The sequence below is a fragment of the Mastigoproctus giganteus genome, chromosome 11 (genome assembly GCF_048544385.1).
Source record: "Mastigoproctus giganteus isolate SK-2022 chromosome 11, ASM4854438v1, whole genome shotgun sequence".
Lineage (NCBI taxonomy): Eukaryota > Metazoa > Arthropoda > Arachnida > Uropygi > Thelyphonidae > Mastigoproctus > Mastigoproctus giganteus.
In genome coordinates this window covers 89,699,669-89,724,966 of record NC_143585.1, presented here as the reverse complement: position 1 = coordinate 89,724,966, position 25,298 = coordinate 89,699,669, and the positions used below count along the sequence as shown (strand labels likewise).

Genomic DNA, 25,298 nt, shown 5'->3' with positions numbered 1-25,298 from the left:
ATAAAAGTCCCTCATGTCAGTGACGGGATTCAAATCCGGTCTTTTCAACCTGTTGTGGGGGAGGATGGTGAAAATACCATTTGTGCTACCCGCGCAGTCACCAAGATGTCTAGAAATTAAAAAACTGCCAGTTTTGAGGCAGCAATTGATGATACCATCCGATCCTATTGCAGAGAAGTTCAGAAGGGAGTTTATTAGCCACTTTAGTTGAAGTTCAGAAGGGAGTTGATTAGCCACTTCCATTCTGAAGATGAAATTGAGATTTTAGACAGCATGTCACAACATGAAGAGTCCTTGAACATAGGCATTGCATCAGTGGATGAGAGAAGACTAGATCTGACAACATCTGCCCAGGCCTGTAGCTGGAGGGATGGATGTGAATATTTGTGAAAAGATCCTCTTTCCTTTTTGAGATTGAGAATCGATAAATTCACTTAGGGCTGTTTTTTTAGCAGTATTGAAGAGGGAACAGTGAGCTGAAATTGCATGTATTGTAATTATTGTATGTCTTGTAAAAGGTAATTGATACCACTCTCAGTAATCCTGCATTAAGGTTTAGGAGATATATAAATTTTCCTTTATATATCTCTACAAAAAAGAAGTCACATGATGTTCATCATTATTATTATTATTAGCCGTATGATCCAAGGAAGCCTGAGACTTATGCTCACCAGCCAAAAAATTTCCAAAATTACCCTGAGAGAGAGAGAGTGGGTGTCGGAAGTAGAAAGGAATCACCGAGATAGAGAAGAATGATGATATCCAGCTCAGGACCCTGGGTTTGCCAAGCCCATACTCACCAGGTGTGAGCCCCTGGGGTTAATGGAAACCTGGGGGAGGGGGTTAAAAGCACCATATGTGTATGAAATATTAAGGTATTTACCACTTTCATATGGTCATGCTAGAATATTTTAATAACCTGCACGTGTGCGCACGCGCGCACACACACACACACACACACACACACACACACACACACACACACACACACACACACACACTGCCTCAGTGATGGATGAAGTGAGGTGTCAAAGATGTTAATGTGGAAGTTTAATGCAGTAATCCTGCATTAAAGTTCAGGTCCCTAAATTTTGTGATGTCAAATGGCAAAAACAATAAACAGATTTCTTTTTGAAGAATCTTATTTGATGACTTGGTCAGGTGGAGTATCCCACACCTGAATGTTGGGGTGGTTGACTTCTTGTTAAAGTGAAAAGTATGACTTCACCACTGAAAATAAGCTGTGCTGCTGTACCATCCTCTTTTGCTTTGAAAACTAATATTGCTTGCACTTATCATTCAGTTTTATTGTCTGCACTAGAAAATTTTAAGATTTCAACAGTGAATACTTCCATGGAATACTCTAAACTGTTGTTTGAGGTATATTCTTCAACTCACTGCTTTATCTTAATCACATTACATATTTTATCATTATTTTGAATAAGAGTTTTGAAATGTTGAAAAGTTTCATGATAAATAATAATAAATAAGTAATTATTTATTCATTTTTATTGACAGAAGTTTGATGATTTGAAAAAACAATCAGAGGAACTAAGAAAACGGTCTGCAGTTAGAGAACAAAAAATTGAAAAGAGGAAAACTGAAAGATTATTAAAAAGGGCCATGAAAGATGTCTTTATAAGGCAGGCACTTGAAGAGCAATCCAAAGAAAATGAGTAAGTTACTGTTTTTTTTTTCTGCTTTCAAATGGAATTGGTAATTTTTGGAAATTCTTTAGAAATGATAGTTATTAAAATTATAACATCTTTTTTCTTAAAATACCTTATAGTTATAGCACTTGTTTGCACTTTCTGTTATTTGTTTTTTTAGAAATTAAAATTAAAACCACTTAGGAAATATTTTGTCACAGTTTTTATGGAAAGATATATAGTTATGCTTAATTGAGAACAGCTTATTTGCTGAAGTATTGGCTTGCTGTTGGGATTTTTACTCGGTTTTAACTGTGCACTTAATATGTTTTGACCTTTAGTGCATTGATTCATGCTTAGCTGACTACAGCTGGTTGAATGTCAGATTAGCACCATATACAAGAGGTGCTGAAAAGTTCTTGGCTTATAGTAGAAAGAAACAAGATAATGCAATTATATATGTAGTTTATTCAACATATTCACCTTTCAACTTTAATGCAACAATGTTCCAACATTTATAAAGCTCTTAAGTAGAAATTAGAAGACTGCTCCCCAAACTAGGCTTCTGGTGCTTGTATGACACATCATCATTCGATGCATATTTGATACCCCTTTTTTTTTTTTTTTTTGAGATTTGTAAAGAGGTAATAGGAGGATGCAAGATCTGGTCGACATGAGGGATGGTGAAGAAGCCGGAAGCCTAGTTTGAAAAAAGTTCAGCCAATTTGGCATGTGTTTGATGTGCTGTGCATTACTAGATTATTGTCCTGTAAAAATAGTGCTCCTTGGGTGAGTTTTCCCCTACATTTGGCTTTCATTTCCTCCTTCAGCTTGGTCAAAAGCAATGAATAATGCTAAACAGTTATCATTTCCTTTTACAGGTAGCCAATAAACAAATTGTGTGTGTGTGCTAGATTATTATCCTGTAAAAATAACACTCCTTGTGTGAGCTTTCCCTGCATTTGGCTTTCAATTCCTCCTTCAGCTTAGTCAAAAGCGATGAATAATGCTCAGCAGTTATCATTCCCTTATACAGGTAGCCAATAAACAAAATCCATCCCTTGTTCCAAAAGACCATGACCTTCTCAGCAGAACCATTTTGGATTGGGGTGGGCACTAGTTAAACTTACACATTCATTTGGTAGCCATAGTAAACTGCCAAAAAAATATATATATACAGTCCATTCCGGTTATTTGGGACACATCGGGACTAGTGCGTTTTGGCCCGATTAAGCGGCTGCACTAATTATCCAAAGTTTCATGTAAATAGTTAAAAATACAATGTGCCCCCTCCCCCTTACAATTGGTTCACTGTAAATGTACAATCAAATCACATTACGACGAACTCAACATATTAAAGTACCGTTCACTATACGATGTGCAGGTCATTGTGATCACGTTTGTGAATTGAATTTTAATTCTATTAAACAGCGATTCTAATTAGCGAAAATAGGAGGAATATTATCCACAGGCTATAAAAGCAAAGATATATTAAACAAAAATTTACCCTTTATTATCTTACCAATTAAAAAATTAAATGATACATGAAAATCAGAAAAATATACGTGATAATCAGAATAATTAATATGTACTGTAATATGTACATACGAACTAGTTGATATTTCTGTTTGCCGACATTTGTGGGTGGGGGGTTAAAATTTAAAACAGTAAAAAGATTAAGCAATCAATAACAAAGAACACGGCACACACAAATTGCAAGTAACACAATACGTGCAAGTGAGAACGGAGTAATGAGTTACAAAGCTTTAAAAATAGGAATTAAGAGAAGATCTGAAAATTAATTTTTTTATATGATTGAAGATTTCATGGAAGTGTAAACACATTTCATCATAATAAACCACAGAATTCCAGCTGTCGGTATTATCGCAAATTCAGTAGATCGAGTTTACTGTCCGTTTATGATAGATTTCACTAACAGAAAAGCCCAATAAACAGGTGACTGCTAATTGTTTTTATTGTTTTATGGTTGTGACCTCCAGAATTTCGACCGAATTATGTGGTACCGTCGGAAACAATCGTAGGGTAATCTCCAGTGCTGCAGTCTCCTGCCCCGTTTAAACGGCATGCTGTCCCACTTAAGCAAAGTAAACCCTGGCTATTTTCTCGATTGGTTTCTTTTTTAAGATTTGCCCTAAATAAACGGCTGCCCCGATTAACCGATCACCCAAATAACCGGAATCCACTGTATTATACAGATTCTACAAGCTCTTACATATCATAGTATTGATTAATTGTTTAATTCATATGAATTAAACAATTAAACAATTCATATGAATTGTTTAATTCATATGAATGTCACATAAACATAAAACCTTCAATTTCTAGCAACATATTGACTCTAAAGAAAACATGCAGTTGGATTCAGCACATAAAATACAAATAAGAAAGACTTAAATGTAGTCGAATTTTTTTGTTGCATATACAGTTTTCAAGTATAACAACAATGGCAACATTATTATCCAACACTGTCTTATGGTGTTCAAGTGAAGTGGCAAAACAATGTTTGCCACTGCAACAGTTACAGCATATCACTTACCTTTAGGAACATTCCTGAGTAACAAATAAAAGTAAAAATATTAGTAAAGCTGCACTCCATTTTGTGGTAGCGATTTCGGGATCATGGGCCTTTAATAAGTGCTCAGGTTCTGGCTGTAACAAACTGCCTTGCTAGTTTACTGATAGTGATAGTAACCACATTGCTCTTATCGGTTATATTTACTACTATAGTAGCTATAAGGGTCTACTATCAATATATCTTTATTATGTATAGTTATCATAAAGCATGTGGGATACTAGGATATTTTGGAAATAATTGCTTCAGTAATTGTAAATAATATATGACTATCCAATTAAAATGCAACCCAGCTTGCAAAATAACAAAATATTATTAAAAATGGAGAATTTAATAAAACTACCACTACTGTGCTGGAAGAATCCTTGCTTCTATAGACATGCATTCCCTACTTTCAGTGTGTTTGATGATTAATTATGTGAAAAATACATTCATCAGTAATGCTAATGCAGTTCTCAGTGTTTTGCTCAGAGATTAACATTAGTAAAGGCACATGATGGAAGGTAGAAACTTATATAGCATCAGCCAAAAAAAAAAAAAAAAGAAACCCCTTCTCATTTCACCCATCCACTTGCTCCAAATATTTGTCTAGTTCTTCCTTGAATCTTTTTAAGCTATCAACTTCTACAACGACAGATGGAAGTTTGTTCCAGCAAACCAAACGCTGGCTAAAGGCAAACTTCTGCACATCTATTCTACAACTGACTTTCCTCAATTTGAATTTATGCCCTCTCAGGCGATTATTCTGAGCAAGAGGAAGAATCCCATCAGCATTGAGCATGCTTAAACCATTCAAGGCTTTATACACCTCAATCAGATCACCTTGCAGGTGCCTAGTCTACAGACACTGTAATTTGCAAAACTTTAATTTGCAGCCTTTATTCGTAAGGCAACCCTTTGTTCCATTCATTAATCTTATTGCCCTTCTCTGTACTCATTCCAGCAGCTCTACGTCCTTCTTAAAATGAGGCCTCCAGACCTGTATACAGTACTGAAGGTGTGGCCTGACTCAGACATGTTCTGGTAGGAGGTGGTGCAATGGACAGCAGCGCTGCAGTTAACAAACCAATTTTTACTAAAACTCTATGAATAATGCTCAGCTGGTTAGATATAATTAATGAGCTGAGCAAAAACTCTTGAGCTGGAATTGATGAGCATCCTGTATTTCTGATTAAAAGCTTGATTTGAGTTAATGCTGTATCAAATGGTTTTTAATGGGTTTAAAACTAACTAAATTAAGTTAATTGGTGGATAAATGTTTAAGTTTAAGTTGAAATTACTCTGAGAAAAAAGTAACTCATTCAGTTATTTTATGAAGAGTAACCTAAGTTACACTTCACGAATAAAATAATTTAATTTATGAAATTTATATCTGCCACTTTACATTGAATAAGTTTTTAAACAAGGAATACTAAAGCCTCTAGAACAGTGGTTCCCAAAGGTGTGCTGGCAACCCTTTTCAAGTGTGCTATAAGGTTAGGAAAAACTCCATGTTCAATGGTTATTATTTAGATGTGCTGTGAATGTCTTTTAACTTCAAGTGTGACTTTAGCATTAGTAGAGGCATTTGATGCAAGAAAGCAAACTTATGCAGCATCAGCCAAAAAAAAAATAAATAAATAAATAAAATAAAATAAATAATAACCACTTCCACTTCACCCCTCTTGTTCGTTCGAAATACCTGTCCAGCTGAGCCTTAAACTTATTTAGGCTATCAACTTCCCTGACAAGGGATGGAAGTCTGTTCCACCAACCAACCACCCGCTGGCTAAAGGCAAATTTCCTCACGTCTATCCTACATCCGTCTTTCCTCAATTTGAATCCATGCCCTCTCAGGTGATTATTCTGAGCAAGAGGAAGAATCCCATCAGCATTGAGCATGCTCAAACCATTCAAGGCTTTATACACCTCTATCAGATCACCTCGCTGGTGCCTAGTCTCCAGACACTGTAATTTGCAAAACTTAAGCCTTTCTTCGTAAGAGCACCCCTTTGTTCCATTCACTAATCTTGTTGCCCTTCGCTGTACTCGTTCCAGCATCTCTACATCCTTCTTGAAATGAGGCCTCCAGACCTGTATACAGTACTCTAGGTGTGGCCTGACCATTGCCTTATACAAGGGAATAATCACCTCCTTATCCCTGCTAGAAAAATTCCTATATATCATCGACAATACACCATGAGCTACTCTTGCTGCCTGTCTGCACTGCTCAGAAAACTTCATATCTGCCTGCACAACCACCCCCAGGTCCCTTTCATTCTCTACCACTGTCAGTGTAGTACCACAGAGTTGATACGTTGCTCTGGGGTTGCTGTTTCCCATATGTAGTACTTTACATTTGTCAATGTTAAACTTCATTTGCCACCTCTCAGCCCATCTACTCAACCTTTCCAGATCCTGTTGCAGTAGCATAGTGTCAGTAGTGTCCTTGACAACCCTGCCAACCTTCATATCTTCTGCAAACTTGGACATTAAGCTTGATATACCATCATCAATATCATTTATAAATACAGAAAACAGTAATGTACCCAATACTGAACCCTGAGGGACTCCACTAATAACATTAGTCCACGATGAGCAGTGTCCATTGATTACCACTCTCTGTCTTCTCCCCCTCAACCACCCCTTTATCCATAGCAGCAATTTACCTCCAATGGCACACTGCTCCAATTTGTGCAGCAGTCTTCCATGTGCAACAGTATCAAAAGCCTTTCTAAGATCCAAGTATATAATATCAAAGTTATTCCCTGTGTCCAGTTCTTTTGTGACTGCATCATAGTATCCAATCAAATTGGTCATGCAAGACTTCCCCTTAACAAAACCATGCTGTGTCCGAACTATAACTGAAGTCTTGTCTAAATGATCCTGCAATGCTTCTTTAACTAGTGCCTCCATTAATTTTTCTGGAACAGAAGTTAAACTCAGAGGTCTATAATTGCTTGTGTCAGCCTTTGATCCTCCTTTGTGAATTGGGGTCACATTTGCACATCTCCAGTCCATGGAGATGGACTGGAGATGTGCAATGTTCCCCTGTTCCCCTTAGCCATAATTATGAGGAAGCTCTCATAATTATGGCTAAGGGTTTGCTTACTTCCTTGAATGACAAAAGATTGGGAATTACTGCACTAGAGAAATAAATATATGTGAAATGAAAAGTATGTTTATTTTTATTATTTTTGGAACAGAGATATCTTATTTATTAAACTTTATATAATAGTGAGGTAAACTTCTCTTATTATTTTACAATTATTAAACTTTAATAATAACTGTATTTTCAAAATTTTCAGCATATAATTTCCCTTGTCTGTCTTGAAATAATAGTGCCCCTAGTAATAGTATTCACCATATAGTGCAAGGAAGCCACAGGCTTTTGCTGCATTGGCTAATCTATTGCATCAGTTCCAGTAAAACTGACTTTAGAATTTAGGACTAGACTTACATGAACTCTGAGTTTATTTGATAACTTCCTTTTCTAGTATTTGCTAGTGGGAAAGCTGTTTTCCTGATTTTTAATTGTCTGAAGTATGAGTAGTGACATTCAAAGCTCCAAGACACAAACACCCTAGGCATATCCACCCCACAATAAGTTCTACGGCATATTAAACATTGATTGCAATTTAATATTATTTAATTATAAAGCTGATAAAGTTGAATGCATTGCACCCTGTAATCCCAAGAAGTTATTAGAATAGGTCAGTTGCTTACTCAGATACTTTCTGGTAGGAGGTGGTGCAATGGACAGCAGTGCTGCAGTTAACAAACCAATTCTTAATAAAACTCCATGAATAATGCTCAGCTTATTAGATATAATTAATAAGCTGAGCAAAAACTCTTCAGCTGGAATTGATGAGCATCCTGTATTTCTGATTAAAAGCTTGATTTGAGTTATTGCCGTATCAAACTTTTAGTCTTCCTTTTTAATAAAATCCTCTTAGATGCTTGGTTGCCTTCAGGCTGGCTAAAGTACAGAGTGACTCCCATCGATAAGATTTTCACTCAATTTCAGTTTCTCCAACTTGGTTAAAACTCATATAAAAAAAAAATGCATACCTGACTGCCAAAATTTTTTTTAACGTTCCTCTTGAAATTTACTACAACTTAAAATCAGGCAATTCGCTTCTCACATACCTGAATTCCCTTATGCTTGAAATTACTTCTCCCCTCCTGTAATTTAAGTTCTACCTGCAAGCTCTTCATGTTTCGGGAGGGAACTTGCCTGTTGTGCTTCATATCTCAGTCACATTTGATGCTGTTTCTATATAGTATCTTTTTGGCTTTAAGAAGAATATTACCATATTAAAGGATGGGTCTCATATTTCTTTGAACTTCTTTAAAATGAGATTAGGCATGCTAATACTGGAAAATGCTTCTCTGATCTCTTTAGTGTTCTGTTAATTTTTTTTTTTAAATCAACAAACTCTGGTACTTGTCATATCCCAGTGATGTATTATTATATTGGTATGTCCCTTGCTCATGATCCCTACTTTTGACTTGGAACATGCAGCATTTCTTGGGATTTAAATTACATTAAAGTTCTTTAATAATTTAAATCTCAAGAAGATACAATGTATCATTTTTTTCTCTTGCATAGATCTCCCACCCAACATATGAAATTTTTTGATTTCTTTTTTGGATATAAAACTTTCTCACTTTTCAAATTAATATTGAAGACTTAAAGAAAAGATGTTAAAAATTTTATCTAGTGAATTTAAACAAAGTCAGTGTAATCTTTAAATATGTTAATGAAACTATATTATGAAACTGATTAATTCTCACAAGATTGATATTTTTGTTCTCAAAAATTCATTCAGGAAGCTGACTCTTGGTGTGCTAAAGTAACTTTTTTTTAAAATTATGTTGATTCTAGCTGTAAAAAGTTGCATATTATTGATTATTGTATTAGTGTTAATTCTTATTTTGTATTTTTTCATACAGGTTAATTAGTGTTTAAGCACTATAATGTATACATTATTCCAAATATACAAGGTATCCCAGGAGGAAAGGTCAATATTCCAGGAGGTGAAAGGATAGGTCATATTAAGCAAAAAAGTTCATATAAACATGTGCCCTATCCTGAATGGTTTCCGAGATAGAGGCATTTGAATATTTATTTTTCAAGTGACAAATTTAGAACAGTTTATAATAAATTTTCAAAAATGCCACCATCAACTTCGATGGTGGCATTTTTCAACATGCCATGAGAACATGGCATGTTGCTTGTCTAAGTGTATCTTTGTGTTCCTTTTTATGGGCAACAGCATCCATTATGCAAGCTAGAAGATCATCTCTTGTATCCACCTTTCTTCTGTACACTTCACTATTCATCCAACCCCATAAACAAAAATCTAATGAGGTTAGGTTTGGAGATCTTGGTGGCCAGTTAATGGCACCACCATGACCAATCCACCGTTTAGAGAAAATTCGGTCCAGATTTGGTTGCTTCCCACATCTGGTAGAACGGGAAGGGGCCCCATCATGCTGAAAGTACATAGCACACCTGTGGCCAAAGGAAAGTCCTCTGGTTGTTCACCTAATGTATTTTGCAAAAATTGAAGGTAATTGTGTCCTGTCATTTGATGTTCTAAAATAACAGAACCTCCCAGGTTATCGATCATACCGCACCACACATTGATTGAGAAACAAACTTGGAAATTTGTTTCCACTGTACCATGTGAATTCTTGTGCGACCATCGATAAGTGTTATGTGTGTTGTTGATTCCATTCTGGGTAAACGTGGCTTCATCAGTAAATAGTATTGATGGAAGCACTTCATGATTGGCATTTAACCAATGACAAAATTCAAGATGCGTGGCACTGTCCCCTGTGTGAAGATTTTGCACATGCTGTGGGTGAAATGGGTATAAACTCTCTTCATGTAGTGTTCGCCATACACGTGTTCATGAAACACCGAGACGTGCAGAAAGTCTTTGCATGCTAATTGTAGGAATACGCTGAACCATGTTCAGAATGTTCCCGTTTCTGCACATTTTCTTGACGTCCTCATTCAGATGAAACATGAGCACTGGGAAGCATACCACTTTCATGCAATGTGTTTAAAACTGTGGAAAACATTCTACGATCCGGAATTCGATGTGTACGAAAGTGCCAACGGTATTCTTCAACAGCAGCAGGGGCACTGCCATTGCAGAAGCCGTAAACATACAGCATATCTGCATATTTGGCATTAGTAAAAATGTGCGGCATTTTTAGCAAACACTTCTACAATTAGAACTGACAACTGATGCTACTCACTGATTCACTCACAGTCTGATTCACTTCTACAGTCACAACAATCAACTAATAACTGGCAACTGACAATCAAATGGCACAGCCTGATGGGAAGGAAGGAAAATATTGCACGCCAATTTCAAAACAAATGTACATTAAAGTATCTCTATCTCAGAAACCATTCGGGATAGGGCATACATTTATATGAACTTTTTTGCTTAAAATGACCTATCCTTTTACCTCCTGGAATATTGACCTTTCCTCCCCGGACACCCTGTATAAGTAAATAAATAAATTAATTAATATCTGTGTGGTTTAATACACATCTGAAGTTTGAAACTTTCTTGCTTTGCTCGTCTTATAACAATTGAAATGTGGATGCAATAATGGACATCATGGGTAGATGGATGGTAGCATTGTGGGTAGCTTCTTGGTGAGGATCGTGAGAGCAGTCTATTTTCATATCAATTTGGTTTATTTAAATTCAAATTCTTTGCCTCTCAGCTTTTTGACAAATTAGACCATGTTGACATCTAGGTTATGGTCCAGAGAGTGGATGCAGCTTGCTTACAAGCTCTGTAGCCACTTTTCTCATTTCATTTCCTCAAAGGCTAGTGAAATTGGTAGATTCTCAGTAAACTATAAAAACAACAAAAATTTTAATACTGATTTGGATTTCTGGTACTTCTTTCATGACTGCTGATATGAAAGGTTTTTCCAATGACTTTTTTGAATCAGTCTTGAATCAGTCAAGGATTGAATCAGTCTGAATTGGAAAGGGCATAGCCATTTTTGGGCTTTCTTCTCACTATGGCTGAATTAATCAGCTCTGGTGAAGGTTGCTTACAAAAATATCCAGTTTTCCTTCTGTCAAATTGGATGAAAAAGTTGATCGGTTCCCCCTCCAAATGGAATAAAAACCCAATGCTACATATTTTCTTAAGGAAGCAGTGAACTTGTTATTATTCATGTGTAAGAGAATAATTGTGAACTTGGTAAAACCTGATGTTCCTTTAGTATGATTGCCTGTTATTTCACCTGTGCTTTTGTATCAATATGTTGTTTGTAAAGGCCTCACTGGTTTTGATGCTTGGTTTTGGAGGGGAGAGATCTGTTTTCTTTCTTGTCATCATACTATTACCATGTGTAATAAGGGTATTATTATTTTAAAACATTACAGAATTTTAATTTTTTTTGTACCAATTTTAGGGAGGATGCGTCTAATGAGCCTGATCCTACAGAACAGTGGAAGGAAGTTAAACCCTTTTTGACAATAAATAGTCATCTGACTGGACCAATACCTCATAACAGATATGGTCCAAAGGTAATAATTTTTTATATACTTATAATAAAAAAAGATGCTAATAGTTTTGCACAGTTAAGATGCTTAGCATGTATTCACGAAGTGCATTTGTAGTAGTCAACAAATAGCTACTGGCATTTATTTTTACCATCTTTCAATGTAGAATGGGCTTAAAGTTATGATCATTGTATCTCTCTTAGGTAAATTTATTTAAATCTTTTTAGTCCACTTATTGTCATATATTCCTATAAAAGTTGTGGTTTTTGGTACTAATATGTGTGTATCTTAATTTTTCTTTTAAATTAAATATGTTCATATTATCAATAATATGAATTTACCCATAGACAGTACATGGAATAGTATAAAAGATATTGCCATCTCAGTAACAACATTTCAGAAGATTTTAAAAAAATATTAAATAAACTACTACTTTCTTTAATTACTGATATGTTTGCAGATACAATCAGTAATTATAGAAAGGATTCCCTTCCATTACTAAGAATTCATTTTTTCAATTAGTTTTGTCAGTTTTCTAAGTGTTGTCTGGAGTCAGTGTCTTTTGTTATATTTTGGAAATTGTAGCGACCTTCAGTTCTTTAGTTATGTCTATATTAGTTAAATTACTGGAATTATTTTATTTTATTTCTGATGATTTGTTAAAAATATTAAAACTGATTTTGTTTGGTTTAATTTGTGATATTCAGTTTTGGTTTGCAGTCATGTTTTCGTTGGAGAAGTTTGTTGGTTACCTCAGAGTGAAGCTTATCTGCTGTTTTTGTTTTTGGCAGTGTTAAAAATCCACTTGTTAAAAACCCTACAGTGGCAATGTGGTGTTATAAAAGTGAAAATTTCATTGAAATAAGCAGTAAAACAATATAATTGCCCCTCTATACTTTTATTATTTGAAATATTTTTGATATAAAGAGAACTGAGATCATATTGATTCCATGTTTCCACTTTTGAAACTTTTTTTGTGTGTTCATAATGAGATTATATTTATTTCAAATGATTAAGAATAGTCACATGAAATTTTAAATCCAAAAGCAAAACTTCAAATCCAAAACTGTAACTGAAATTGTACTTGTTATGTTTTATGAAAGCATGTTGGATGTCATTTACTCCAGTAGTTTACTATTTCAAGAGTAAAGGGAAGGGTTTTTATGTTCATAAAGGAGACTACAGTGGTCTCAGACAGTTTTGAATTCTGTACAGTGTGACATAGTTATAATAGTTAATGTTACAGTGTTACAAAGTCGACAGGGGTAGCCGGGTGGGTAACGTGCCTGCCTGGCAACCCAAAGGTTGCGGGTTCGAATCCCACCTCAGGCTTGGATCAAAGTACACTTGGTCGTCGACTTACGACCTATGCGACTTACGACCGGCCGCACTTACGACCACAAAAAAAAAATAATAAATAAATAATAAATCATAGTTACATGTATCACAAAAATAGTAAAAAATCCATTATTTAAACAATATAACAATTGGTTAATTTTAAACTAAACTAATTATAACATTATGTATGTCATAGTACACTGCAAAAATTCAAAATGAATGTTTATGCAATCTTCAGAATCAGTCACGTTGGGATAATTATAAGTACCTCCCTAATCGACACGCCCTACCCCCACTCTCCTAAAACATGCTATGCTACTTAAGTTAAAAATAAATTTTATATGTACAGTATTGCCTGGCGATATTTGTAGGCAATAAATTGTTTATGCGATAAACTGATGCGGCGGTAAACTGATGCGGCGGTAAACTGCTAGCGATTAATTGCTGGCGGTAAACTGCGAGCAATAAAATTTCTTAGAGTCCTCTGTCACATACACTCAGTCGCTTTCAAGCATCTGTTGTGTGTGGTGTATTAATTCAAATTCTGTTGAAATACTGTACCCATAAAATGTTTAGTAAAAGGAAAATGCCTTCATCTACATATACGCCAGCTAAGAAGTTAAGGAAAACTATTGATTTAGAGCGTAAAATGAAAGTTATCCAGCAGTATGAAGATGGAAAGAAAGTGAATACGATAGCCCGTGACTTGAAGTTATCACATTCCACGGTATCGACGATACTTAAGGACAAAGAAAGAATTCGGGAAGCTGTGAAAGGTTCTGCACCTATTAAGTGTACAATTTTAACCAAACAACGACAGGGACCCATCCATGAAATGGAGAAATTGTTGTTTATATGGATGGAAGATTTAATACAAAAAAATACACCCATGAGCCTTCACACAGTGCAAGCGAAGGCTAGAAGTTTGTTTCAGAGTTTAAAATCACGCGCCGGAGACGATTACGCACAAGATTTTCAGGCTAGTACTGGGTGGTTTAAGCGTTTTAAAAAAAGATTTGCTTTGCATAATGTACATGTCACAGGAGAAGCAGGAAGTGCAGATGAAGATGGAGCCAAAAAATTTGTTGATAGTTTCGACTCTTTAATCAAAGAAGAAGGTTATCTACTGGAACAAATATTCAACGTAGATGAAACCGGCTTGCAATGGAAACGCATGCCTAATCGTACGTACATACACCAAGAAGCAAAAAGGATGCCAGGATTCAAAGCTTTTAAGGATCGATTAACTTTGTTGCTTGGTGGGAATGCCGCGGGTTTTAAGCTGAAGCCTTTTCTCATTTATCATTCAGAAAACTCTCGTGCATTTAAGCACATCAACAAGCACACACTGCCCATTTACTACCGTTCAAACCGTAAAGCTTGGATGACTCAAGCACTGTTCGAAGACTGGTTCATGAACTGCTTCATTCCCCAAGCTTGTGAATATTGTGCGGAGAAAGGTATCCCTTTCAAGATTTTATTGGTTATAGACAATGCTCCTGGCCACCCCCCTCATCTGGATGACCTTCATCATGATGTTAGAGTGGTTTTTATGCCACCTAACACAACCGCTCTTATTCAACCCATGGATCAGGGTGCTATTTCAGCATTCAAGGCTCACTATCTCAGAACGACATTCGCACAAGCCATCGATGCGATAGATTCTGATGCTGATTTATCTTTGCGAGACTTTTGGAAGCAGTACAACATTCTTCAGTGTGTCAAGAATATTTCGACCGCATGGGAATGTGTATCAAAGAATTGTATGTCGGGAATTTGGAAAAAGTGTCTAAAATGTTATGCGAATACTACATTTGAAGGATCTGAAAAAGGAGAGGAGCTGGAAGCGATTACAGAAAAAATAGTTAAACTTGCAAAAAATGTTAAATTAGAATGTGAAATAGAAGACGTAGAGGAGTTGCTAGCCTGTGAGACAAAAGAACTTTCGGATGAAGAGTTGATTGAATTGGAAGCACAGAGAGTGGCACAAGAAAAAGCGAGGGAGGAAGAAGAGAAAGAAGAAGAGAAGCCAGAAAAGAAATTCACTGCAAAGGGTTTATCAGATTCTTTTTCGCAACTAAATAAAGCTCTCGCCAGTTTCGAAGCAATGGACGCTAATGTCGAACGATTTACAAAGGTTGAACGTATCATTCAAGACGCTGTGCGTTGCTATCATGAGATATATGAAGAAAAAAAGAAACAAACTGTTCAAACAAAACTCAGCATGTTCCTCATCAAGAAAACATCTCCTACCTCAACTCAAGAAAATGACCCTGATGATCCACAACCCAGCACAAGCAAAGATTAAAATTTGATTTTGTAAATTTCATTTGTATTAATTTTTACATTAATTTTAGATTGTATTTTTGTGTTTACAGTACATTATGTACAGTATTATTTTTCAAATTATGACAATACTGTATATGTAATTATAGATCGTAGTTTTGTATTTTTTATAAACAGTATGAATAATAAACCAATTAAAATGTACAGAGCGTTTGAATTTAACCTCCTAGAGAGAGACCTTTTATCTTTTAAAGATAAAAGCATTACTGTATTTAAAATGAAAAATAAAAGATGATAAAAATTTAAAAGATTATAAAAACAAATTATAAAAAGATTAGAAAGGTTAAAAAATACTGTTAATAAATATATGGCCGACATACGACCAGATCGACTTACGACCTGTCAGTCAGAACAGAAGTCGGTCGTAAGTCGACGACCAACTGTACTGAAAAAACAAAACCTTGGGAGGTGCATTATGGCCACAGAAGCCGATGCGCCAACTACCAAAAAAAAAAAAAAAAACCAGTGTTACAATAGTTAATGTTAAAAATAGCTAATTCTACTGGAAAGCAATTAGGGAAATAATCATAGAAGATACTAGGCTTTTCATTAAGAAGTATTGTTCAAGACTTAGACCTAAACAGATGTCAGATGACCTGTTGAGACATGTGGCAGAGAAGAAAAATGCATAGGGTGTATATAAATTATCAGGTGATGATACAGAAACCTATGGTAGATATAAACTAGTTTGCAATCAAGTCATAAAGGAGGTTAGGCAAGCCAAGGCAGATTACAAGGTCTCTGGCAAAGAAAGTCAAGAAAAGCAGCAAAGACTTCTTTACTTATATTAACAGTAGAAGGAAGGGATTGATTAACATTGGTCCACTTGATATCGATGGTTTAACTGTTGATGAACCTTCTCAGGATGCTAACAAGCTGAATAGGTATCTTGCATCTATATTCACACATAAGACATTCTTTAGGAGGCAGATGCCGGAAGTTTATCAAGCTCTGATAGGGAGTGGAATGACTTTCTGATCTCAGAGGAAAGTGGAAGAGATATTGTTGAAGTTAAACATGAAAAAGGCTCCTGGGGTGGATGTGATCTGTCCAATCATATCAATGAAGACAGCAAAGAATGTAAGCAAACCCTTAGCTGTAATTATGATTGCATCTTTGGATGCATGGGAGATCCCTGTGGACTGGAGATGTGCAAATGTATCCCCAATTCACAAAGGAGGGAACAAAGGGTGACATGAGTATTTATAGACCTGTCAGCCTAACTTCTGGTCCTATGCAGTATCATCTAGACAGAAGTGCAGTTATACTACAGTCACAGCATGGTTTTATTAATGGAAATCTTGTGTGACCAATTTGACTGGATAGTATAATGTAGTGACAAAGGAAATGGATGCAAAAAATAATTTTTATATTATATGCACTTAGATTTCAAGAAAGCTTTTGATACTGTTGCACATAAGAGACTGCTGGACAAATTGGAGCAGTGTAGCATTAAAGGAAAGTTGTTGCTGTGGATAAAGGGATGTTTGAGTGGGATAAGACAGTGAGTGGTTATTCAGTGGGTAGTGCTCTTTGTGGAGGGTTCAGTGCTGAGCCCATTGTTGTTTTTTATATTTATTAATGTTATTGATGAGGATATATTAGGCTTAATGTACACATTAAGTTTGCAGATGATACAAAGGTTGGCAGGGTAAGTAATGACAGTAATGAAGGTATGCTGCTGCAACAAGATCTAGAAAAATTAGGCAGATGGATTGAGAAATGGCAATTGAAATTTAACATAGACAAATGCAATGTACTGCATATGGGTAGCAGTAATCCTAGAATAACATACCAACTGTGTGGTACTAAACTCAGGGGTAGTGGATAAAGAAAAGGACCTGGGAGTAATTGTGCAGTCTGATGTGAAATTCTCTGAGAAGTGCAGAGAGGCTGCCAGGACAGCTCATAGGGTTTTGTCAATAATATACAGGAATTTTGTTAGCATGGATAAAGAGGTGATTATTGCTTTGTATTAAGGCAATAGTTAGGCCACGCCTTTGAGTACTGAAGGCCTCATTTTAGAAAGGCTGTGGAGCTACTGGAATGGGTGCAGAGAAGAGTAACAAGATTGGTGAGGGGAACAAAGGGATGCTGTTACCAAGAAAGGCTTCAGTTCTGCAAATTGCAGCATCTGGAGCCTAGGCACCTGTGAAGTGACCTTCAGGTGTTTAACGATTTGAATGGTTTGAGCAAATTCACTGTTGATTGGATTCTTCCTGTTGCTCAGATTATGCACATGAGAGAACATAAATTAAATTGAGGAAGAATGGTTGCAGATAATTCATATATAATGTCACTAACCACTGACTCAAAACTGCATAAATAACTTTATTTACAATATAACATACTTTAAAATAAAATAAAATCTTCAAAACTGCATTATACTATAATTAAAGCAAAACCGAAATAAAGTAAAATAAAAGTGTATATTATGATAATATAAAATCACTGATTAAAAATTTTAAATTTAAAGGTTGAAATCACTTAAAACCACTATACAATAGCTTTTGGCAGCAACAGCTGCCTTCATCAGCTGAGATGATTACAGGTTATCCACAATATATATACCTACATATATCCCAGCAGGTCCGCAACGTCCACTACGACATGAGCACTACTAACTTCCCATACATTGGAACTGGAAACGGCTCGGGTATGCATCATTCTAAATCACTCGTTCCTCCCTAAAATGAAGGACGCAAAAAGTGGATGAATGCGACAGCCCTTATCCCTATTAATACTATAGCATCTGGACATATCCATAAGCTCTCTAGCCACTTCCGGTTCCAGAAACGAGTAGCTCTGTCGACAACCAATGCTCCTTTGGCTGAAATATCATGCCCTGTTTCCCAAGCATGTTTGGCTATGGCTGAGCTTCCATAATCAGCTGTCTTGATGTGGTACTAAACTCAAGGGTAGCGGATAACGAAAAGGACCTGGGAGTAATTGTGCGGTCTGATGTGAAGTTCTCTGAGAAGTGCAGAGAGGCTGATGCTTTATAAGCTTGATTCCTTACATCATGCCACTACTACTAATAATAATAAAAAATTATGCCCTGTTAAAAGTGTTATTATACAGTGATATACTAATGGCTACCTTGCATATAAAATCATGGTGTGACTTGATGTGTGCGAGCAGGTAATAATTAATTGTTGAATCTAGACTTGCCTCACTGGGGGAGAGTAATTTATAAACCTCTAGGGTAGTGGATATTTTAAATTTTTTATTAAACAAGAAAACCAACTCTCCTTTACATACCTCCCTCCAAGTATAAATTTGTTTGTTGTTTTGCCACTTAATCTGGTCCAAATCTTAGCAACTCTACAGTCAAATTGTTTCCACAATCCTTTGTTTTTAATGGCTTCCTTGAGCTTTTGTAAATTCAGCCCAGTGTCCTGCTTTATGGTATCACTCCATTGTGTTCTTTGACGTCCTCTTCATAATGTTCCACTAGTATAAATTTAAATTACATTTATATAAATGCTTGGATCATGGCTTCATATTTTCTTTATTAACTCTAAATCATCATTTCTCAAACTGTTGGAGAGGATGGATAGGTGAAATGGGATTTTTTTTGGCTGATGCTGTATAACCTTGATTTCTTGCATCGTTTGCCACTATTAATACTAATACTAATTTGTTCCCTCAAATGAAATGTTGTGTTTCATTTAGTAAAGTCAATAGAAATACAAATCAAAATAATGGTTAATTGTACTCATCATATGAATTAGCTACTGAATTTGAAAGGAAAAACTGTCATTAATTGGATAACTAAAGAAAAATAAACATTGCATTACACATTTTTGTCTGCAAGAAATGGAGAGCTACTTTATGGGTCTGACAATTGCAGTGTTACCCTTCTTTTTAATTTGCCAAAATCAAGTAAAATTATTTTATTGATTCAAATATGCATTAAGAACTTGATTCATACTTGAAAGAAGTACAAGTAAACTAGAAATAATGTAATTTAAAACACAATGAATGGAGGAATGAAACTCATGGCTTTCTTTTCTCTGAAAACCAACTAGGTTGGCCTGGTCGATTATTCTGCAGAACGTTAGATTCAGCTGCATACAATGCTGTGCTTATTATATTATTATAAACACCTTTTTTTCCTTTATGATAATTTTTCTGCTGTGTATTAGGTACTGGTACTACGTGCATGAGATGTTTGGTTTGTCCTGTTATCATTGTTATTATTACTTCTTGTCGAGGAATTCTCTTACTATCCTACAGGCGATTGGGATCGTCGCCTGTAGGATAGTAAGCAGCAATATTCCTCTGGGAGGAATATTGCTGCTAGGTTCTTATGGAGGCTCCTTAGCACCATTCTAGTGGTTAGCACATTCACTGCAATGGTCATTATTTGTTCCATATGCTGCCACAATTCTTTGACTTCCTGCTTTAGGTCTGAGTATTTCCTGATATTTTCCTCGTATGTTTTCTGGAGGTTGCTGGTGTTGGGCACCACTGTGTCAAATCGATAGATAGTCATTTCCTTCTTGTCAATGATAGTTATGTCTGGTCTGTTGTGCAGGATCATCTTGTCTGTTATGATGGTATGGTTCCAGTATAGTCTGTGAGTAGAGGCCTCTAGTACGGCCCAAGGCTTGTAATACAGTTAACTTTCTTTGATCATCTGATATTTTTCCACTAACTTCTGATGTATTATCCTGGCCACCTGGTCATGTCTGTGAGGGTGATCTGTCTGGGTGATCCCACTGCATCCTGCGGTGATGTGCTGGATTGTTTCTAAAGCCAGGTGACATCATTGACCTGTGTCATCTGTTACTCCAGGGTCCTTGGCAATGTATTTCCTGTAGTTCCTGTATTGATTACTTGGTCTTGGTTGGCGAGCATGAATCTTTTGGTCTTGGAGAAGAGCCTTCCGTTCCTGAGCCAGAATTGGATGCCATCGTACCTATGTAGCCTTTATGGAGGTCATTGTAGTGTCTGCCATGGAGTGTCTTCTTCACCCATGTTTCTGTCTGTGTGAGTGTGGTCTCCTTGTCAAGGTTGGATGTTGTGTGCTGTTTGTATATCTTTCTTATGGCCTAGTAGATTGGTACTGTATTTCCTGGAAGGTAATCCTGCAGGTTCTTAAGCAGGAACCTGCAGGATTACCTCCAAAAAATCAGATTCTTGATGGCTGACTTCAGGTGGTGTTGGCGGCTCTTGTTCACCATTATTCAGGTCAATCTCATAATCTCCTCCAGCTTGGTATTGGTCCAATCTGTGATTTCGAAGGAGTACATTAGTACTGAGACTGCATAAGTGTTTATGGTTGTGACCATGTTCCCGCCATTCAGATTTGATTCTAGCAGGCTTCTCAGTCTTTGATGGTATTTCTCAGTCAGACGGGCTTTGATCTCCTTGTGTTCTAACTGGTAGGCCATCATCCCCAGATATTTGTATGTGTCTCTCTCTCTGTCGTGGCTTCAATCTCTTCACTGGTCTTCATGTGGTAGTTTCATCTGAGCGGATGTCCTTGATGCAAACCATGGGTCTTATATTTGTCTAGGTCAAGTTACATCCTGATGTCACTGTTGAACTCATTGGTGATCTGCAGGAGAACATTTGTTACAGCTTCAAGGACCAAATTTGGTCCTTGATGTTGTAATAGACATTCTCTCAGGTATGCCAAGATATTGGTATTATTTGCCTATTGAGGTGGTCTGTGACTTGCCACAGTATTCTGTTGGGTCTCTGATTTGATATGGTGTGGGTCTTTGTGGGTTCCATTCTCTCGAGTTCTGCTAGGGCTTTCTTCCACTCTTCTTCTAATATGGATATTGTGAACTCATCTGTTTCTGCTTCAGCTGCTCTGGGTTGTAGTTCTTCTACTTGCTGTTCATCCTCCAGTACTTGTTCCATTTTGTCCATATTTGTTATTTTTTATATGCGGCTGCACCTCTTGATCGCCCTTGAAGCCGGCCCTGATTTCTTTATAGCATGCAATACTGTTTAGAAGGCTTGCATTCACTTTAGACCTTCTTCGGAAATTTGGACCAATCCTCTCAAAAGCTGCCATTCCCATTTCTATACAGTTGATAGCTTCTTCGAAATCCTTGGTTGTCATTTCTCTAAGGACAGCAGGACTATCATCAGGGTGGGACTCCGCTTCACAAAATATCCTTTGCTCTTCAATCAGAAGATCATCTTCGTCTGTTAGGATCTCATCATGACAGACAAACAATTCTGCCACATTTCCAGGGCTCGACTTCCAATTCTAATTCCCTTGCCATTTCCATAACGTTTATAGTGACTTTCTCCATTGGATTCTCATATCTTTCAAAATCGTCCATAAGTGCGGGAATTGGTTTATTCCAAACACCTTTCTTTAACTTCCTCCCATGCATCTCTAATAGTTTTTATACTATACAAAATCATGAAGCCTTTCCAAAACGCTTTTAATTTATTTTGTCTATGCCCAGCTACTGTATCACTGTCTAAAGCATTTATTACCATAGCAGAAGTTGTTCTTAGGTGACACAATTTAAATGCTGCATGCCCTTGTGGGTAGCACAGTTGGTAGAATTGCTGTCCTCCCTTCACCGGGTGGAAAAGGCCTGAGTTAGAATCTCGTCGATGATGGGAGGAATATTTATGGGTCTTTTTTGCAACGTGGCTGAGTTTGTCAGGTGAGGGTAGCATGGTTTTTTCTCTCAGAAACTTGGGTTTTTTGCCCAGCAAACAAAAAATCGACCTCAGAACACATGTAATTTACAAACGATATACATTGAGCATGGCCTTAGTTACTGATGCTCCTAAAATCCAATAACAACAACAACAAATGCTGCAATTACACCTTGGTCCATATGCTGCACCAATGAAGTTCTATTTGCAGGTAGAAAAATAACATTTATCTCCTGGAACAAACCAGTTAGAGCTTTAGGATGGCCTCTAGTAAACCTCAACTGTAGACTTAAAATAGTCTGTGAACTAATTTGAGAAAAGTTCGCCAGTTATCCAAGCTTTTGAATTGGAGGTCTAGCTTTTGAATAGTTCTTAAGGGCCTTAGTATTTTCTGAGTGATAAATCATCATAGCTTTTAACTTGCAATCACTAACTGCATTACCCCCTAACAGGAGAGTTAGCCTGTCTTTTGGAGCTTTGAAGTCAGGCATTGACTTCTCCTCTTTGGCAATAAAAGTCCTAGAGGCATCTTCTTCCAATATAGGGCTGCTTTGTCCACATTGAAAATTTGCTGCTTAGTATATCTACCGCCTTTGATGATCTTAGAAAGCTCACTTGAATAACTTTCTGCAGCTACTGTATCAGCACTAGCTGCTTCACCCTGCACTTTGATGTTGTGGAGATGTCTTCTTTCCTTAAACCTGATAAACCAGCGTCTGCTAGCTTTGAATTTATCCTAACAATTATTATTGTTATAAAACCTTTTCTCCTTTTTTATGGGAATTTTTCTGCCCCATGACGGTTATTGGTATCGACTGCATGGGGTAGTTGGTTGCTATCATTATTATTGTTACTGTTGTTCTAGGAACTCTCTTACTGCCCTTCAGGTTTTTGGGATTGTGGCTTTCTGGAGTTCCATATAAATGTTCTCTGGGAGGCCTGTTGTTGCTAGGTTCTTATGGAGGCTCTGTGGTACCATGCCATTAGTTGAAACGTTGATTGGGATAGTTATTACTTGTTCCATATGCCACATATCTTTGACTTCTTGTTTTAGGTTCGAGTACATATTTCCGGATATTTTCCTTGTATGTTTTCTGTAGGTTGCTAGTGTTGGACATTGCTCTGTCGATCAGGTACACACCCATTTCCTTCTTGTCAATGAGGGTTATGTCTGCTCTGTTGTGTGGGATCGTCTTGTCTGTTATGATAGTATGATCCCAGTATAGTAGAGGTCTCTAGTACTGCCTGAGGCTCATACTTATAATACGGTAAACTTTCTTTGATTAGCTGGTATTTTTGTGCTAGCTTCTGATGTATTATCCTAGTTACCTGGTCATGTCTATGAGTGTATGTACTCCATCTGGGTGATCACGCTGCATTCTGCAGTGATATGCTGGATTGTTTCTGGGGCCAGGTGACATTGTTGACACGTGTCATCTGTTACTCCAGGGTCCTTGACAGTGTGTTTCCTGTAGTTCCCAGTGTCTTGGTGTACTTGGTCTTTGTTGGCGAACACAAATCCTTCGGTCTTGGGGAAGAGCCTTCCATTCGTGAGCCAAGCATTGAAAGCCATCTTATCTGCGTAGTCTTGTTGGAGGTCATTGTAGTTCCTGCCATGGAGTGTTTTCTTTGCCCATCTTTCTGTCTTTGTTTTTTCTGTCTGTGTGAGTGTGGTCCCCTTATTGTTTGTGTATCTTTCTTATGGCTTCGGTAAATTGGTGCTGTGTTTTCCTGGAAGTAACGCTGCAGGTTCTTAATCGCCTTCTTTTCTTGTTCAGTGAGGTCAGTCATTTACCTCTCTCTCTCTCTCTCTCTCTCTCTCTCTCTGTGTGTGTGGTCAGTCTCTCGATGGTCGACTTCAGGTGATGTTGGTGCGTCTTGGTTATCATTATCTTGGCCAATCTGATAATCTCCTCCAGCTTGGTGTTAGTTCAATCTATGACCCCCCCCCCAAAGAGTATGTTAGTACAGTGGTACCTTGGTTTGCGAGCATAATTCGTTCCAGAAACGTGCTCGTAATCCAAAGCACTCGTATATCAAAGCGAATTTCCCCATAAGAAATAATGGAAACCCAGATGATTTGTTCCAAAACTCAAAAATATTCATATACTGTAAAAATGATTAATACAAAATACATACATACCTTTTTTTATTTTTAATATTTAAATTTAATATACATAAAGTAATCGAATTTATTAATTATTGGGTAGGATGACTGTCACTAACGGAATCACTGCTATCTGTTGACTTTTTCTTTTTGTGCGACTTTAACAAGGAACTTATCCAATGACACTTGCTTTTGCCTCCTTTTGAAGATTTCACAGAAATATGACATTGCATTGTCGTTAAACAGATTCATCGCTCGCACTGCCACAGCCTTACCCGGGTGGTGCTTTTCTACAAAATTTTGCAGTTTTCCACATTTTACACACCTCCCTAATCTCATTTGAAGAGAGGGATGCCTCCATTTTTTTCTCCTCCTCCTCAGACGAGATATTCTCCATAACCTCTTGCTGTTGCTCGCGATGCAGATCCATCAGTTCGTTGGTGGTAAACTCCTGGCCATGTTCCTCTACCAGCTCTTGAATGTCGTCCTTATTCACCTCCAGTCCCATGGTCGTCCCCAAGGACACAATTTCATCGACAACTGGCAGCTCTTGTTCATGAGCAAACCCCTCAATGCAATCAGACCACAGTTTCTCCAAGCAGAATTGAGTGTTCTCTTGGTGATCCCATCCCAGGCTTTATCGATGATCTTGAGGCAGTTTACAATGTGGAAATGATTTTTCCAAAACTCTCGGAGGGTAAGGTTATTCCTTTGGTCACCTCGAAGCATCGCTGAAATAGTGCCTTGATGTAAAGCTTTTTAAAGTTCGAAATGACCTGCTGATCCATGGGCTGGAGTAATGGAGTAGTGTTGGGATGAAGGAACTTGACCTTAATGAACTCGAATTCTTCCAGAAGTTGTCCTCAAGGCCTGGAGGATGAGCAGGAGCATTATCCATAACCAGCAAGACTTTGAGTGGCAGTTTTTTTTCCTAAAAGGTATTTCTTCACTGCAGGACCGAAGACCTCGTTGATCCACTCAACGAACAAGATACGAGTGATCCAAGCCTTGCTGTTGGACCTCCACATAACGTTTAACTGGCTCTTCTGCACCTTGCATTTCTTGAAGGCTCGTGGATTCTCAGAATGATACACGAGC

General features: G+C 37.0%; 1 protein-coding gene across 3 annotated transcripts in view; it reads left to right on the top strand.

Annotated features, from left to right (window-relative positions):
- The window catches only part of LOC150078244 (protein FAM204A-like), a 76,647-nt gene that overhangs the window by 12,093 nt on the left and 39,256 nt on the right, over nt 1–25,298 (top strand). For all 3 annotated transcript variants that reach the window (XM_090384774.1, XM_090384773.1, XM_090384772.1), the window contains exons 3-4: nt 1,519–1,676; nt 11,680–11,794. In XM_090384774.1, coding sequence (XP_090240900.1) covers nt 1,519–1,676; nt 11,680–11,794 — 273 coding nt within the window. The remainder of the gene's footprint in view (nt 1–1,518; nt 1,677–11,679; nt 11,795–25,298) is intronic.